Raw genomic sequence first — 19,530 nt, forward strand, 5'->3', positions numbered from 1 at the left:
AAATGATAGACAAATGCACACATATTTTTTGGTGATGAAAAATAGTAGGACTTCATATATGGTCATCATATTGTTCCACTAATCAACAAGAAGGCATCATATGAAAGAAATTTTTAGTTTTTATTTTACATATTTATACATAAAACTTTCAAGGTAACTCTTTCAACCCAACTGCATGTTAAATAGCACATCTAAAAATGAACTTCCGGTAGTCAACATTCACAAAATGTTGAAAACTGAGTAAAATATATATATTACTGAAAGCTACAAGTTCACTACGAGGCAGGCATGTATGTTTTTTCTTTTACTTGTATAGCACCTTCAAATTACAGTCTCATTTGTTTAAAACTACGGTGAAATGATAAAAAGTAGTCAATGGTAAAATACTGTTTAACTTAAAAGTCTCTAAATAAACAAAAATAAAAGTTAAACTATCCTCCTCCTTCTTTTCATGTTTGCAATGTTTATAAGTATTGTACATTTTGTTCTACAATAATATTATTGAAATGTCCAATATTTAGTGGCACAAGTAAAAAAAACCCAAACCAACAGCAAATAAATTAAAAAGCAATTAGGCCAGTCACTGGACATAAAGCTTCAGATAGTAGGGAGCAATTCACCAAGCACTCTTGTGCATCCACCATTGTTTTAAGGAGGGGTTCGTGCAGGGTTCCTGGTGCTTGGCAGATTGTGCCCAGAATCAATGGCTAACACTGATTTTCTTGTGCGCCAGATGTGGAACATCAGCATTTGTACAACCACAGAAGCAAAAAGTTCTAGTCTGTTCTTTAGTTGGATGGCTTCCCATTCTATTTTGTTGGCATTTTCTCAGTCATGTGCTTCTGCTGGCTTTCAGCATGTCTGGAGAGAAATGGAAAAAGCTACATTACTGCACAGTAAGACAAAATGAAATATTTTTCCATTTTAATGTAAAAAGACTGCACAGAAGAATCGTCTTGGGATAGGAAAGACAAAGAAGTTAGTCTTATATTACTTTTGCTACAATTATCTAGCCCCCTGAAATGGTCTGATACTAAGTTTACTGATTACTTTAAAATGTATACATAGGATGCATTAATGTTAACACGTTTTGTTTTTGGAGGCTAAAGGGAAAAGATAGCTTTTATTTTTTTCCTCCAGAAATTAATCTTGTTAAGCTATGCCTCTTCATATTGTAGCAGAAATACAAAATACAGTAAAATCACCAATAATGTGTAGAACATGAGAAAGAAACAAGTGTTAGGGTAGCATAGTGATAATGCACCTGAAAAGAACTGGGGAAATCCAAATTAAAATTCACTCATCATGAATCTTTCTGGCTTGTCTCAGCCTAACTTACTTCACAGAGGTAGACAGGGGAGAGACCGACAGAAGATGTACCATTGTGTTGCCTCAGATTTCACTTGGCCTTGTCATACTCTGCATACTCATCTGCAATATGTCTGCTGCCATATTGAAACTTATCTCAACCCCCCGCAAAATAGACGGGAGCATCAAATTGTTCTTGTTTTTGTGAGATTTGTGGAGCGCCAATAGAAGGCATTTTCTACTCGTTTTTTCTGCCTAAAGCAATTTAAGAGCTGCTTTGACACTATATGAGAATTGGGCCCTTTCATACTTCTGTTTATCTATAAGGCAACACTCTTCACCCTTTTATCCCTTCACTCAGTAATAAAAATAGAAATTTTATTTTCTATTCCTTTTCCTTCTCACAAATAATAGTCTACTATAGTACGGACCAAAATTACCAGCAGTGTTGCAACAGCAGCTGTTCTTTTCTTTTTTTCCTCCAACAAGTACATATATGGCAGAAGTGTTCTCAAACCTCAGTTACCTCTTGCTGCTAAGGAAGTGAATATAAGGAAATACACAGAAGTTGTGGGTTTACAAATGAGCTCCCTGATTGCCCAAAGCTGCATCAAACATTTTGTGCAAGAGCATGTAAATGTGAGCACTTTTACCTCAACCACAGGGGAGCACGCCCTGTGGCTCCAGGGCAGCACCTGTTCTCAGATAACTTCAGGTGTTCTCTCTAGAGTTGCTCAAAAGCTTGGACCATAATGCCATTTTAAACGGGAAAGAAAAATTATTTAATTCATGGGAGTAATTGTACTAAGAAGTTGTAGGTTCTTTCTTTAATGACCCATCTTTCTCCTTCACGATTGAAGCCATGAACAAATGTTAGAATACACCCCTCAAAACAAACAGAACAAAAAGACCAAAAAAACAAAACCCAAAATCCATTAAAAGTAATAGAAAATTAATTAACTAAATCTGATACTGGCTGGGGAATTCTGGGAGTTGAAGCCCACACATCTTAAAGTTGCCAAGTCTGATAAACACTGCTTTAGAGCCTTAACATTTGAAATGAATGCCTTAAAACTGTGTCTGGAAAGCACATGGACCCTTAAAGCATGCCTGGAAAACATACAACTGTAGCCTAATGGCTGCATTTTGTATTTGTGTTTTAAGAGTAGCTCTAAATCCAGCATACTGCAATAATCAGGATTGGCCACAGCCATATTTATGCAAATGTACTCCTTATCACAGCCACACCTTGCTCATTTGATTATTTTGGAGCGGATGGGGGATATGAAAAATGCATTACCACGGCAACATCCACCCATCTCCATGCTTTGGCAACAGCAGGTTTGGGAGTCTGTCTCCCTGAAAGTGCAAATCCATGAAAGGACAACTATGGTAAAACTGCACTGAGTATATACTACATATATATGTATGAGTAATATACTGTACATTTTTGATGCTAGTACTGGCAATAACACTGCCCTATTGGACATTAAGAAGTGACATGAATCCGTGATTCACACTTCTATGCTGCTGGACCGCAGACACAAAATTTCTCAAAAAGAAGATTGGTGGTCAAGCTTGCCCATCCAAATTAAACCATCTCCCAGAACAATGTATTAAGTTTATAGCAGACTAGCAAGTTTTTGATATATTGTCATTGAGCTCAGAAGTTTTCACATCTCCTTACAGCTAATCTTTAGGACATAAGTTGCAGGGTTCTATCAAATATGCACGATTGGTTCCATATTTATTTATTTATTAAACAATATTGTAGCTCTCAAAGATCTCAGGAGAAGGTCTTTTCCATTCCCTATTATCTAATTGTTTTAACTGGACAGATACTTTAGCTTGTAAATCATGTTATTTCATAATGGAGTTATAGCTCCACCTCATGAATCTGATGCTTTAATAACTTATGGCATAATCATGTTAGCTCCTCCCCGCCCTGCTTAGCCAACCAGTACCTTGCTAGGTCCCTGTGGTTCTGAGCTTCCAGCTTCTCCATACGGAGCTTCTACTCAGTTTGGCTATAGAAGCAGGGTTTCCAGGAGACTTTTACTCTCATTTAAGCAATTGTGACTAAACACTCCCCTGCAGACTTCCAGATTCAACAGAGGGTGATAGATGCGATTGGAGCCTTAGCCTTCTTATGAATGCCCCTTTTACCATTTTTAAGTGTAGCATTTGAACAGAGGAATTTTAGGTCCAAACAAGACATGAGGCAACAGGTGTCATTATAAAGCTCTCTCATTTATTTTAATTTGGACTGTAGCAATTGCCATCCTAATTTTAACTCTCTAATGGGAACTCGCTTTTTTCAGAAGCTTTTAGCAATAAGAGGGCGCTTCTATTGAGATTGCAGCAAGTGAACAGAGAGTTTAACCAACCCTTTCCATGCTGCAATTCTTTTAAAAATCAAATCCTCTTAGAGCATGATGTTAACTATAAACATTTAAGTAGTTTCCTAATGATATGTTTAATGTCTATCCAGTTTGGTCCTTTGTAGCCAGATATGAGTGGTTTTATAACTGAGCAAAAATGCATTTCCTAAATTTTCCCATAGAGGGCATGCAAGCCATTTCTATAGATGATACCCATTCTCTTTCTCTCCATGTACCTGATTCTTTTTCTCTTCAACTTCAAGAAAAACTATAATGGAGAATGCACTATCATTACAAAAGCTAAAGACATATTACTGAAAATACTCAATTTTGAAACAGTGCAATCTAATTTTTCCAGATGTCCATAGATAAGGATCCTTTGATCATCAAGGGCTGTAAAAATTGCAGAGAGAATGTAATGTGTGCTCACTGTGTTTTAAAGACAGGGCTCTAAAATACATGAAACATTAATATGCTTAAGCCAGCCTTCTCTAACCTGGTATTCTTCTGATATATTTGTATTATGATTCTCAGATTTCATGGCTATGTATATTAGGAATTCTGGGAGTTGTAGTTCCAACATCTTTGAAGGACACTAGATCAGGAAAAGCTAGCTTAGATATTTCATTATCTTTACAATGTGCATATGCAAGTATTTACTGAGCTCAGATTAAGATGGATTCTTTCCATGAACGTATTTCATAATAAATGTCTTGAATTGGAGATTAATGTATACTTCACTTTTTTTCAACATTCATAACTAAAACACTGCAGCCCAAACTTTTAATGCAGAGTAATTATAAATTTGAAAAGCATTTTGGTTAAAATTAAGATATGGCATAAATGTAAAGGGAAACTTAGGAACTCACTTTCCTCGCAAGCTGAAGTGATTTTTCCATTCAAATCTTTCAGATCTTTATGAAACTGAAGAGTTCAAGACTCTCCTAACTTCTCAAGCTGCTACATATAAAAGTATTGGGAAAGGGACTTGAGAGAAGAATGGGCAATCTACATGCATTTGTCAAATAATTAGTCATCTCTAAATTACCCCACCCAAACCTTAGCTCCATCAAAAGACTATTTGGTTGAATAATCAATGGTATGCCATCATACATAAGCACTGAAGATACTGTCTGAATGTAAGTTCCTGGAGTTTTGAAGGGGTTAGGTCAGTGGTAGAGCAGACAGACATTACATGGAAGAAAGTTACAAGAAAGGCAGTTTAGCATATATTGCTGTGCAATTACCACAGAGGCTTTCTTAATGAGACAATCTGAGAAACATGAAAGTAATCTGGAACAAATGACAACAAAGGGTTTACAAAAGGGGAAAAGAGAGTGTATATTGCATGAGGAAGGACTGGATTGGAGACATCTGGGTAAGCAGAGGTTTTTATTGTATTTTACCTTGTCTGTAGCCATGGTGCTAAACCACAATGGCACTGATAGGGGGCCACACTGTAAGAGAAATATTACAGAAAAAAAAACATAGTTGGGTTTGCTTTGGCTCAGTTAAGTTAGTGATGAACTCTTCCCTTTCAGGATTAAAAACTATCGCAAGCTGAAGAAATCTCAAATGAAAAGTCCAGCAAAAGCAAAATTAATTAATTTCAAGTTACTGCATGCATCCTATTGTTAAGATTCTATGAATTAATCACAGAAGAGCAGCTTGATCTTGTAATTTGTGAATTTTCCCTATCATATCTAATTTTTTTCAACAGATTCCATCCTCTGACAAGAAAAATTAAAGACTTTTTGGATAAGAAACACAATAAATAGATGTTGGCACTATTACTCGTCTCTCCTCTTTAATCACTCAGAATTGGGGAAAAAGTAAAGATGTAGCTACATTCAGAAATTTCACTTTATTGACTTTCCTCTAGTAATCTTTGGGGTTATCTTGATTGATTTTGCTCCCTCAAGTCAAAATGTACAAGGTCATTTTCTATGGCCAGCCATGGTTCCATTCTTTAAATAATTAACAGCAGTCTTCTGGAAGAATGGACAATTCATTAGTATATATGTCACCTATCCCATGAAGAAAGACGTAGGAAAAAAAGGAAATACATGATCATCCTCATCCTCAAGTCCTGCTTCCTATGGTATAAAGATGCCCACTGTTTTTAGAGAGTATGTCCTCATAAGGTAGCCTACATGTTATTCCCAACTTACTGCAGAAGCACCTAAGTAAATTCTTACAGTTCCAGTTTTTAGTGATGTTTCTCATCTGTTCTGTCTTGGAGTATGGATGATCTATGATACCACATTCACTATCTTGGTGTTGATGTGGTTAGGGGCAGGTATTTGCTGAACTCCTATTGGCTTGTCAAGGCTGCAGTAGGCATACTGCCTCTCCTCCAGTGACCAATGCCCTATACAGCTGATTTAGCTTGCGCTGAAAGAGAGGCTGGACACTGGGTTTCTGTGAAGGCATCTGCCCACCTAACGCCTGACCTGCATTTTGTGAGCTCTTTATATATACTAGTATACTGTTCTTGGGGGAAACTGCTACGCTATTATTGAACTTGTGTTCAGCAGTCTTTCAAAAGACTGTAATTAATCCCTAAAAAAAGGCTGCCTATTGATTTGTCACTGATTCTGTCCCAATGGAGTGCATTATAGGTTTTCTGCTGATTTTGTTGGGCTATGCTTGGTGTTGCTTTTATTATGGGTGGGTGAAAAAGAAGAGTGCCTACTCCAATGCCATTTTCTGGTTGAGGTATCAGGATACTTCTGGGTGCCACCAATGACAGATATTTGCTGATAGCACTGCTCTTCTCTTGCAGCACTTATCCCTTTGGGATATTTGGAATGTGCTGAGGTGAAATTGACCAGAGTTATCTCAGTTTCCCCTTAGGCCCAAGCAAAAGGAAACCCAGTAAACCGGTGTCCAAAAACCACCCAGCTGACTGGTCAAGGGGTAGAAGATGGGCCTGGGATGAAGTGCATGGAGCTCTTCTTTGTGTCACTGTTGCTTCTTCATGCTTCACACTGCATTCCTCCTCTTTTCCATTGACCTGACAGCCAGAGCACTTGTAAACCATGCTTAGAAACAGCCTGGGTGACATATTATTGGTGCAAAGCAGCTCTATATCAGTCACTCGTCACTTGGGCAAATTGAGAGGCAACTAAAGTCTTCATCTCAGGCACCTACCCACACTTGCCCAAGCCTGCCCTCCCACACTTCAAGGAGAGTGATTGGTGGAGCTTGGAGAAGTTACCCACTAACTGCCGCTCTTAAATTGCCCTATGATAAAACTAAGGACCTAATAACTTGCAAGCCTCATTACTGAGGCAGATTAGACCTTAACTGTCAGGGCAGCACACATTTTATTGACGTACTTTTCTGACAACTCAAGGATGCATGTTAATGCAGCCATGAGAAAGAGCCCTGAGGAAGAGATGGCAAAGTTAGGAAAAAGAAAACAGCAGCAAGATTACTGAGAAAGGGATGTGACAGAAGTGACAGAAGGGATGTGACAGAAGACAGAAACAACAGCTGGAGCTCTAGTCAAGAGGAGCATCTCAGAGCAGATTCTAGAATAAAGAAGTGGCTGTATCTCTCCTTGAAGCAATCCTCTGACAAAATTTACCATTTCCCCTAGCAACAATATCTTCCCAAAGCAAAGGTGGGAGGGACAGGAACTGACAGAACTATCTCACTAGGGGCAATCAGAGGAAATACAAAGTGTTGGATTTTAAATTATAGATTGATTCGGTGATTCAAGAAGCTCCATTAATAACCAGATAGGGAAGTATAAATCACAAACAATTGTTTTATTGGCAAAATCTGCAATTCATCTTCTGATTTTAAAGGACAAAGCCACCCACATCAAACCATCACAAAATCACAAATGAGGCACTCCTATGGTTAAAAATACAGTAGCAAAACAAACAAACTCAGAACCAAAAGCCCTACCAGCAATAGTGACAGATACCCTTTACCAAACCAGATCTGTTTCTAATGTTCTAAACGTTGACTCCAGGAGAACCGAGGGAAAGGTGGGTAACTATTTACCCAAACAATTTTTTCTACAAAAGGAGGAATGATAGCAGTTTCTTTGGCCCAATCGTTTGGGTGCTTCAGTTTAATTTGCCCGGCATCAACTGAAGCTAACTAATTAATGCAAAAATCTCCTGTATTTCATCTTAAAGAACGTTATAAGACAAGTTAAGAGGGCAGCTTTTTTATCAGCCCCTCAGGCTTTTATTCCTTCCCATGATTTTTATTCAACATATGTCCTGAATAAGAGTTCTGGTGAAATAAAGCCTCTGCATATTACTCTATGATATTGGTTTGAAAAATAAAACAGAAGTTGGGCATCCAAAGAAGTGGGGATGATGAAACGCACATTGTAATGTAATGGGCTTGAGCTTGTGTGGTCACATCATGGTGCATTTTTCATCATTTTGATGAAATCTTGGCTTGCTGTGAATGCCACTGTTGTGTAGCTCTAAAAAATAAGCCATTTCAGCCTGTGTACTCATAGACCTTAGAGACTTTTTGTGACTTTTGGGATATGATCCAAGCTTGTATTGATGAGAAAGTAGCTTGAAGAATTCAGAGCATTTCTTCCCGCCTGGTAGCAGTGACAGGTCATTGTCCCATCAAATAATTTTCAGACAGACCTTACCAACAGAACTTAACAACACTGATATTAACCTGGTCAAGTCTTCAATGTCTACCAGCATTGCATCCTGCTCTGTGTGCAATTCATCTCGAATAAGCAGCAGTTGCACCAATTCTTCATTTAAACCTGATTTTAAAAAAGGGGAAAAGAGGTTTAATTAGACTTAATTCTCTTCTGTGCCTAACATTTTGGATTCTGTTAGCCATTGTGGGGAAGACATTCAATAGCTCATTCAAAACAATATAATGGTTTCCACTAGTTTTTGGCTTACATATACATTAGGAAGGATATGAAGTCATGACTTAAGAATAGTGGGTAGCAAAATATTGGAATAATATGGTTATAGGTCTCATGGGATAATCAAGGACAAATTTTTGAAGCAGCATAGAATCTTAAATTGTTAAGTTGACAGGCAATCTATGGAACATCTGGCTTTCCTTCAAGTGAAGGAATTGATGGAAAATCCTCAGTACTGGATATACTGTATAAGGAACTAAAGCTGCACTTGCCATCAGCAGATTGCCAAGGACAGAAACTGCATTATCTAAGAGGTCATGCCCTCCAATTGTGTTGGGACTAAATGTCTATGTTTTAATGCCAACCCATCTGGAACACACCAAAATAGGAAAGACTGATGTAAGATGCTGCCCGGGTGCTACAGATACATGAAAAGCAGCTATTGTTCTTACCATAACAGCTACTGATTTCACATCAGAAGAAAACAACTAAAATGAATTCCTCACTTCCTAATTAGATAAAGGCCTTGCAGAAATGCAGCATTTCTCAACCTGTCACCCTCCATGTGTGTCAGGGCTGTTCATAATGTTGGCAAGTTGCAGCTTCACCATATCTAGAAGGTGAACATTTATTTATTTATTTATTTACTAGATTTATAAGGTTGCACAACCCAAACAATGTGTCTCTGGGTGGCATACAACAGAAAAACAAACAATAAGCCAGAAAAAAAATCACACATTAAAACACATTTAAAAGCATTAAAACATACACAGTATATAAATATGATGAATTTATGTATAGCTGCTGGTACTTTAGTGAAATTCACACATTCTCTGTAACAAATTGATCCAATCTTTGTGGCCACAGTGGGAAATTAAAGTAACAGAAAGAAGACAGTGGCAAATCACTAACACAACACTGCAGGGATGCAGATCCCAAAAGCTGAACTTGAGTCCAGATTGTCTTTATCTTTTACTCCCAGAAAAAGACCAAGGTCTTTCATATAGTGCTGGACAGGATGGATAATTTCATCTCATGAACTTTCTTAGCTTAGAATTCATGTTTGTTTTGGGGACAATTCTGCTTTCAACCCCCTCCCCCATTAACTTGTATAAATAGTTTTAGACCCTATTCTCCCACATTAGATATTAATATCAATTTATTAGTATCAATTTATTCAGCTGGGATGTTGTAGGAGAACCCTGAGGAAGTCATCATGCAGATGATGAAATAACAGTTGGTTCCCAGGCTACTGGGAGGAGCATGGTATCCTTTCATAAGATTTATTCTTGCCCAGTATTTCATTAGTAGCTTGCCATGGGGACAATGGAACCCAATACACTTTGAAATTAAAATACTGTGAATAATAGTGAGACAAAGAAAAAATGCAAAAGAGGTATTTTCCACTTACTTTCTATCTGTGAATGTAGATCATTGACTATCACTTGTAGTTGCCCAATGGTCATATCTCTCAGATCTGTGGGTTTTAAACTTCTTTTCATCAAGCATTCACTTATATGAGGCATATGTGGCAGCTAAAAATAAAATTAAAACATTTTAGGCATGCCTCATTTCCAGCAGCACACCCTTCTTTTGCAAATATCAACTTCATCAGCATATTTTCTTATGTCAGAACAATAGTAGTACCATTGATAAAAATCCATTTTATATCAAGTGTCCTGAACACCAGATATTGTGCAGGTATAATTTCTTGATTCTATACCCGTATACAGAATATATAGTCTTGTAACTGATATTTAGAACATGTGTGTTAAGGAAATTCCCTATCGCCCAAAACAGTGTATTGATGCAATTCACACTTGCAGCAGAATCACATGGTGCTGCACTTCCTGAGCCATACAATTTCAGGTTGGAGGTGGAAGAGAATCTCTTCTATGAAATAAGGAAAATATAAAACATAAACTTCCATCATCGCAAAACTTGCATGTAAAAGAAAAAGTTGAAGGCTTGGAAAATGTCACCTTAATTATCCCTTTTATTTCACATACCATTACTACCACTTTTGTCAATAACCTAAAAGACCAACATTACTAACTCAGGCTGAGTGCTATAATGTCTTAAATAAAGGTCATTAAAATATGTGACTGGAAACATTAGAGGTGTGTATTCTATCGGTGCAAGTGTGGGCAAAGAGGGGTGCTGTGGCCCAATGCAAGCGCAGCCAGGTGGGCATGCATTATGGAATGCAGGCAGGGGATACTGTGGGAGCGGAAGAGACTTATGCGAGTGACTTGCAACCTTCCCTGCTGGCTTCCCCATTGACTTTGTTTGTGGGAAGCCAGCAGGAAAAGTCCCAAATCGCAACCACATGAGTGCAGGTGCTGCAACTGTTATGCGTGCAAACCAGTTGCCAAGAGTGCGAATCGCAATCACATGACTGCAGGGACACTGTGACAGCTGCAACTTTGTGGATCGGTTGTAAGTCCCCTTCATTCAGCGCCATCGTAACTTCGAACAGCCGCTGAACAAGTGGCTGTAAATTGAGGATTACCTGTATGTTATTTTTTAAACATATTCTAAGTCTACAAAAAACAACAGATGAAGATCATGGAGGCTTTGTGAACCCAAAAATGTAAAGAACTGATAGGCATTGAATTTTTATGCAATACATACAAGGTCAGCTACTGGAGATTTTTTCCTATTCTGTTTTTCCACCTCTACTTGCATTTTGGCCATTGGCTTTGCCATTGCCAGAGCCATTTTGGCTTCGGCTTGAAGTTTCTTTTGTCTTGTGAGAAAATCCATGTCATCCAAGGATTCAGATTCTTCTTCAGTAGTATCTCTGTCAGAATAGGAAGAGCTCTGCTTGCTCTAAAAAAAGGATGTAAAATAGACATGGATGTGTCAGTTTCAAGATCCCACATAATGATGTAAAAAAAAAAAAAGGATTATCTGACTCTGTAATTAATCAATATTATTTTATGTGTGTGTGTGTATGCGTGTGTGTGTGCTTCCCCCGTAATCAATTGTGGGAGTTGATTGAGTCCACATCTTAAAGTAGCTGAAGTTGAGAAACCCTGTTTTACATGCTCAAACTACATATGCACAAACATCTTGAAAAAGTCAGGCTTTAGTTTGCCAATAAACATATCAAAAGCATGTTGAAACTATGAGCGAAGAAGGTGGCTTACCCCTCCCAACATTTCTGAAGGGTCTAGATGTGCTTATCAGATTGAAAGCAAAACTCACCATAGGAGATAAAGGTGTATCTAGACTAGTTTCAGTCTTGCTGTCATCAGCATCACTATCTTTGTCACTTCCACTGTCATTGACAAAACAAATTTGTAAATTCATCCCACTCTGTAACCTTGAAAAGAGAGAGGAAGAATGAGAGCTATCATTTTCTGCAGGGATACTAGATGTATTTAATCACTGTAAGTGGATTAAACATGGAGTTAAACGTCTTCTGAAAAAGTCTATCCTTTGCCAGCTAGGATTATTTCTAATCTTAAATGTTTATACTCAACAGCTACATACTTTACTGCTCATACGTTCAGATAAAATCCAGTTGGAGATTGACTGATTTATATGAAATTGCTAAAAAGACTAGATTGGAACAATTATTAAGAAGCAAATCTGTAATAGAAGACTTTTAGTTCCAGCTATTACACCCTGTTCCGATATCTAGCTGTGTAAGTGGCTATAATACAGTGGATTCAGAAATCCAAATGCAGAAGAACAAGTCGGAATAAATATTACTATGCCCTGTAAAATTTTCAGGTTGGGTAGGGATAGAGGTCATAGCCCAAATATGGTCTTTGAATTGCGTCCTCAGGTCCATGCTCCAAAACGTAGGAAAAATACTCCATACTCCAGTAAGTAGGAAAAAGTGGGCAAGAGAGTGACCAAAGTAAATTTAAGTAGCTTCCCACATATTAATACTTTTTCCATATCACATTAGAAAACACAGTTCTGTAGCACCTTTTGGAGGGCTTTACGGGCTAGATCCATGCTTCCAAAGGCTACATCTGGCCTTCATGTGTCCACTAATGCTTTACAGGATTAAGTATGTCTACTTATCAAAAGGGAAGAATGATGATTCAAATACTTAGACATCCAATTGTAAAAGTAAGAGGAAAATATATTGCACAAATGTTTATATCAGAGACTTAGCCACCATATAAAATAATGTGGGATTTCAAACAATGAGAAAACTAATCTGTTTGGTTTCAAGGGAGATCTGGAGATACTACATTTCCAATGAAATATTTGTCATTTTCTTTTCTGAAGTTTTAGAAATTAGGAGTTTATATATTCATTTGAAACAATGGCTAATTTCTGTGACTTTGAAATGATTGTTTAAAGTATATATTATGCCAATAAAAACTTAAGATAATGTAATCAAATCAAATATAAATAAGATAGGAAACTGAATTGTAATTGGAGATAGGTAATGGAAATTCTATGTACAAATGCTTTTTAAAACTTATTGTGATGAAGAATTTTTAATAAACTGATCCAATCAAATATTTAGAATACTTCCAGAGAAGATTATCTCCTTGTTGTTGAAAACCGGATAATCAAGACCACACATGCTGTAGTTACAGTAAAATAACAGGGAGGGATATACTGCTGATAAGCCCCACTGAATAGCAAAGGTAAGGCACCTTAAAATAAGGAGAAGGAAAGAAGAAGATGATTAGTAATATCTTCTCTATGGGCCATAAAATGTAAAGAAAGACACCCTCAAGTTGATCTCAGCTCTTGGAGACCGCATAGACACAATCATGTGGTTTGCTATTGCTTTCTTGGATGTTTTTCAACTCTGCAATCTAGCCTATTCCCCAGGATCTTCTATCCAAGTCCAAACCAAGCCTGGCCTTTCTTAGGTTTTGAGTGCAGACAAGCTGAGCTAGTGTTGCCTCTGCTGAAACCTAGGATCTAAAGCATCCTCCCTGAAGATAAGTCATGACATGTATTGTTCAGATAAACAAAAATGCACTTTTCTGCACCTAAACCTGGATATAGTATAAACATAGGTTTAGAGAGGGATAGGTCTAGATTCCAAAGTAAAATTGCTGGACTCCGGGTCAGCTGACCGAAATGTATTTTGCTTTATTTTAAGGGTTTATTCATTGATTGGAAGGCTCTGCTTGGATTGGGAGGCTTTGTTCATAGTCACTCATGCCCTAGTTACCTCCAGACTGGACTACTTAATGTGCTCTACATGGGGCTGCCCTTGAAGAGAATCCAGAAGCTTCAACTGGTACAGTGGTGCGGGCAGTTATGTGTGCTCCTAGAAAAGCACATATTACATCTTTGCTCCGCGAGCTGCATTGGCTGCCAATCTGCTACTGGGTCCAATTCAAGGTGCTGGTTTTAACATTTAAAGCCCTCCGTGGCATGGGACTGGGTTATCTGAGGGGCCACCTCTCACCAATTACATCTGTTTGTCCCATTAGATCTGGCAGAAAAGGCATGCTGTGAATGTCATTTGCTAGGGATTTACACTTGATGGGTGCCAGGAGGTGGGCCTTCTCTGCAGTGGCACCCACCTTATGGAACATTCCCCACCCCCCTGAAGTCAGGCTAGCTCCATCCCTGTTAATCTTCCAGAAATCCCTCAAGACCTGGCTTTGTCATCAGGTCTGGGGATCCTAGGAGACTGGTGAGATCTTGAGGTGGCTCTGCTACTATGGTTAACATTTACTCTCTTTTGTGCCTTGTGGTTTGTATATTTTAAATTTTTAATAATATTTTAATTTTTATTAAGGATTAAAAAAAATATTTTATAATGATTGTTTTCTATATATTTGTTGTTTTATTCAATTGTTGTACGCCACCCAGTGTGACTTTTTGTGAGATGGGCAGCCGCATACATTTGATAAAAAAATAAACACATTGATAATCTGCAATATCTATTTTATAAACTGGATAAACAGATACGGCATGTATGATTCTTAGTGGTCTGTTGTATTAAGAGATAAGTAAGCTGTTTAAGCCTAATTATAGGTTGATTTTAAAACCGAAATTAATTTTAATTTTCCTTTCACTGTAAAGCATATTCCCTCTTAGAGGTGTTGATTTCAACTTGCAGCATTATATCCAGAACCGATGTTGAAGTCCAACACATCTAGAGAGAAAAAGTCAGCTAACACTAAATTAGGGTAATACAGTGGTACCGCGGGATACGAATGTCTCTACTAACGAACTTTTCAGGTTACGACCAGCTCCGGCCGCAAAAGTTTACCTCGATGTGCGAACTCCGCCTCGGGGTATGGTCATTTTTCCGCCCTGACACGTGGTCCGCGGCCATTTTTCTGCCCCTGACACGTGGTCCATGGCCGTTCTCCCGCCGTGCCACGCTGCGCCCGGCCGTTCTCCCGCCGCGCTGCGCCGCATGGCGCCCGGCCATTCTCGCACTGCGCCCGGCCTTTTTCCCGCCGTGCCGCACCCGGCCGTTCTCCCGTCCCTGACGCGTGGTCCACGGACGCCAGAATGGATTAACGGTAATTACATTGAACCTTATGGGAAAATTTGCTTCGGGGTGTGACCAAATTCGGAGGGTGGAACGGATTAACCGGATTTACACTGAACCCTATGGGGAAATTTGCGTCGGGTTACGACCAACTTGGGATACGCCCAGAGTCACGGAACGCATTAAGTTCGTATCCCGAAGTACCACTGTATCATCCTAATACTGTGGATCTGAGTAACTCTATTGACTTTTTTTTTTTTTTTGCCTATGTCTACATCTAGAATATAAGGGATTTCTGCAAGACAATTGCTTGTGCTTTGTTTGAGTTATTATTGAACCCTTTTTTTAAACAAAAAAGAGGGGAAGGAAGGGAAGTACAGTAGAGTGGCAAATGCATGCTTGTTACAAAGATACCTCGAGATTCCTGGTTTAGAAAAAGAAATAATTTACTAGATGAGGGTGTCAAATACATTACCAGGCCGTAGATAAGCTAAATCTGGAATTTTAAAATTTGGATTTTTTTAAAATTTATTTTTTATTGTTTTTAAAATAATAACAGAAAAAGAAAAAAGGAACAAAACACAAGGATAATCATGACAGAAATACATACATTGTCAAAGTAGGGGGGGAAAACACATAAGTGCTTTTAAAAAAAGTAAAAAAACCCCAGAAAACTGAAAAAAGAAACAAAGCATAATATATCATTATAACAGTAAACAGTTTCAATTCTATATATGCTTATCTAATACAATTATTATGCAAGTATACATATATTTATTTCTAATATGTTTATATAACTATCACACTTTTTTTTAACCTATTGTCTTTTGTATAAATGACTCCCATATTTCATTATACTTGTCCATAAAAGTATACATCTATAGCCAATCTGCTCATAGGTGGCAAGTGCAATCAGGTCTTCGATTCCATTTATCTTTCTAATGCTGCAGTATCAGTCTTTTAGCCATAGTAAGGTCATGGAGAATCTATTTACGTTGTCCCGTTGTCAAGTTCCATGTACTAAGTATGTAATTCAACAGAATATTATCCCCTGAAAATTTTAGCTTTTGTCGCACAGTTATAGTTATATATTCCACTACTGTCTCCCAAAACTTAGTAATTGCAGGAAATTGTACAAACATGTGTGTTAAAGAAGCATTGTCCTTATTACATCTCCAACAAAATGCTGTTTTAGACAGTCCTTTTCTGTACAAACAAAGTGGAGTCCAATAAATTCTAAATATTATTTTTTGTTGTATAAGTCATAATTTAAGGTCCATTGACACTCTTGCTATAGAAGTTAAGACACTCACCCATTGACTAGGCAACATAGGAGCCTCTAATTCTTTATTCCACTCATTTCTCAGCATCTGCATGTCAAATTGATTTACTGATAACAAATATCTATAAAACTAACAGTAGGTTTTTTAATTTTAAAGGATTCAATGAGTTGTTCTAATATCTCATGTGCCTCAGAAGCTGAAAACACTGCTGGTCCAAACAATGTTGTAACAAATGTTGTAGCTGTGAATATTGCCACTGGGTTACATCTGATGATATTTATCTCTTAACACAGCATATATTAAAAATTCATTTTCACCGTCTATCAATTGGTCCAAAGACAATATCCCTGCTTCCATCCAATTTTTCCATATCAAAATTTGGAATTTTAAAATATTGTCCTAATTTTGACAGAAGGAATAGAGAAACTACAATGGTATTGAAAACAATTTATCTGGTTCAGTAATAAAAATACAGTCGCTTCTTATTGAGACACAAAAAGGAATGCTTTAATCATACACTCCTGGTATATGTGCAGTATTTTTCTAAATCAATCTTGAGCTTGGCCACAAGGTGGCTTATGGTACTTTCTGCAATTTGCGGCATCGATTTATTACACATCAGGAACACGCTGCAATGGAATCTACATACATATTAAAGGACTACATTTAAAATTCAATGATCAGACATCTATTTGTGTTTACAGAGAGGCACCTGCTAAAGCATTATTAACTTGCATGCGAGGCAGAAATAAGGCAATGTTTTTAAAAGGCCTATTTCAAAACAATTGTTCCATAAAAGTGTTCATCATGAGGCTGATGCTCTTATCGTTCTGGACATCTGGACTTCTATTCAGCCTTCTCACTTAATACATTCCTGAATTGTGTGATGTCAAGCCATAAAACAGTTAAGTATGATTTATGGCCACAGAGACATAGTAGATTTACACAGAAAGGCATGCTTTTTCCAGGCATATATATAATTCCATGTAGTAATCATAATTTATAGGAAAATTATTCCAAATTTGTTATTTCATTAAGAACTTGAAATACGATGGAAAATGAAAGTAATCACTAAGCAAAGAGGAGATAATAAACATATGCTTTGATTTATGTTATTCCTTGATAGCTCCCCCCCTCCAAGATTTAATTTTGTATTACTCTTCATGGAAATGGACAGTAAAATATTACTTTCCATTTACTTTAATGCTTCTTTGGATACATTATTAATATGCAATATATAATGAATAATTATATGCATACATTTTTATGCCATGCCCTTTTCTGCTGAACAAGGTTTCCAATGGATATTAGATCTAAACTTTAAGCCTTAGGGTATAAATTACAGATACCCAGGGACTGTTCATCTCTTTGTTCTAGCATTGTTTGCAAAGGGAAATAGGCTAATTCCTAGCTTTTCTGCATGAGTCATAATATCCCTGACAAATGTGTAAGCACATTCTTAATTTCAGTTATGGAGTAAGACAATTTTAAGGAGGCTTATCTGAAGTCCTAGTCATATTTACCTGGGAATAAATTCATAGAGTTTAATAGAAGTTACTTCTGGGTAAGTCCTCCCCTTGGATTAACCCAAAAGCCCATCTAGTTCAGCATTCTATATAACATAGTGACCACCAGGAAATTCACAATCATGAAATGAGGGTGTAGTCCTCATCCACAGTTCTTTTCTGAAGCTCTCTTTCTGGAGTACCATCAAGAAGAATAGCAGTCATAGATCTATTCTCCATGTATTTTTCTAGCCCCCTTTTAAACTTACTTGGTGACATCATCAAGTCTAAATTCCATAGTTAATCTAATTGTTCCATTATACTCCCAATGTGAAATATGGTTATGGCTGCTGTTCTTCTGGTTCACATTTAGCTGCCAGATTACTGAATACTTAGGAGAAACTCACTGGATCAGAAAATATTGACATTCAGAGTGTGAAAGTGACTGGGAAGATCTATGGGATCCAAAATGTGATCCGGAATGAAGAAGCTGATCTGATGTGTGCTATCAAAATCTGCTGGGCAAAAATGTGGGTGAGTTTGATTTAACAATGATAACCAGGAATTCAAGCACAGAAGGGGAGATATGATGGAGGGAGAAGTGAAATCACAGGATATTGAGCTATCTTGCTGGGCAATCTCTAAGACATAACCATGTGTATTTGGTAATAGTTTAAAGCAGAACTGGGATTCTGTTGTACATTGTATATTGTGCAACCATCTCGCTGCCTGAACATGTTTCAGAGGCAAGGGTATGTCTCTCCCAAATGATTGTGCCTGAGTATTTAACATTCAGACTCAGGCCCCATCACGGGAAATGTCTTAGGAAATATGACATGTCTCAATTATACCTGGCCCTACATAAAAACCCAATCTAGATTTTTGCAAGTTGGTTTTAGGTCAACCTGAGTAAGCAGGTCAAAAGAACTCCATTGTCACGGACATATCACAATCTTAGTTCAAATATTCTAGGATACTTAATCCAGGGGTCTGCCAACTGAAGCCATTCAGATGAACTGGGACTATAATTGCTGGAATTCTTAACAAGGATTCATCAGGTTGGGGAAGATGGCTATATTTCTAGAATGCATAAGTTGCCTAAGTTACTATTTTCAAATGACACAGTGGAGACAATGCATTTTTCTAGACCTTCTGAAAGCTGCATCAGCTCAGCCCTGTACCAAGAAGTTTGGTGACATTCATTTTATATTTAATTATGTCTGCATAAAGTTTCTGTAACCATCAAAATTTTAACACCACAAATGGCCCAACAAATGGAATGTGAATGTGGTTTAGAATATTACCAATTAGGCAGGAGACTTAATTTCTCATAAAACAAGGCTGATAGAACTTCAGTTATAAACCTTTTAAAATGTGCTTTCAAACCGATTTATCCAGTGTTTCTTTGTTAAAATAACATTTATACTGGCATAAAAGAAAATGTTGAATCCCAGTTGTTCCACTGAAATGATCAGTTTTCTGTTAACTTTTCAGAAAATATTAACTTCCTTGTATCTTGCAAGGCACCTGAAGAATACATGATTCATAAGGAAATTATACAACTGAATGAGGGTGGACCTTTGGGTGATGGTACCAAAATTAGAAGGTCCCTCCAAAGCCCTGGAAATCAATTGTTGGAAATGTAATCTCAAACTGGGCTTGGAAAGTGAAACTAGAGATTAAAAGTGCAGTAATTAGAAAATAAAGCATTGATACAATCAGAAAGCCATGTAAACAGCATGTAAAC

At 37.5% G+C, this 19,530-nt stretch overlaps 1 protein-coding gene across 7 annotated transcripts in view; it reads right to left on the minus strand.

Moving 5' to 3' along the window:
* Positions 1-800: 800 nt before the first annotated feature.
* SCHIP1 (schwannomin interacting protein 1) overlaps positions 801-19,530 on the minus strand; it is a 142,410-nt gene continuing 123,680 nt past the window's right edge. For 6 of the 7 annotated variants that reach the window (XM_007432838.4, XM_007432839.4, XM_088132282.1 and 3 more), the window contains 5 exons: positions 11,767-11,884; positions 11,191-11,388; positions 9,968-10,091; positions 8,352-8,445; positions 801-861 (listed from right to left, as the gene is read on the minus strand). In XM_007432838.4, coding sequence (XP_007432900.1) covers positions 810-861; positions 8,352-8,445; positions 9,968-10,091; positions 11,191-11,388; positions 11,767-11,884 — 586 coding nt within the window. In that variant the 3' untranslated portion in view covers positions 801-809. Of the gene's footprint in view, positions 862-5,095; positions 5,147-8,351; positions 8,446-9,967; positions 10,092-11,190; positions 11,389-11,766; positions 11,885-19,530 lie in introns of all 7 variants that reach the window. The other variant, XM_088132283.1, reaches the window with a different exon arrangement.

Source organism: Python bivittatus, unplaced genomic scaffold, assembly GCF_059951505.1.
Source record: "Python bivittatus isolate LINGU-HERP-01145 unplaced genomic scaffold, Pbiv_v1 ctg000980_np1212, whole genome shotgun sequence".
In the NCBI taxonomy this organism is placed as follows: domain Eukaryota; kingdom Metazoa; phylum Chordata; class Lepidosauria; order Squamata; family Pythonidae; genus Python; species Python bivittatus.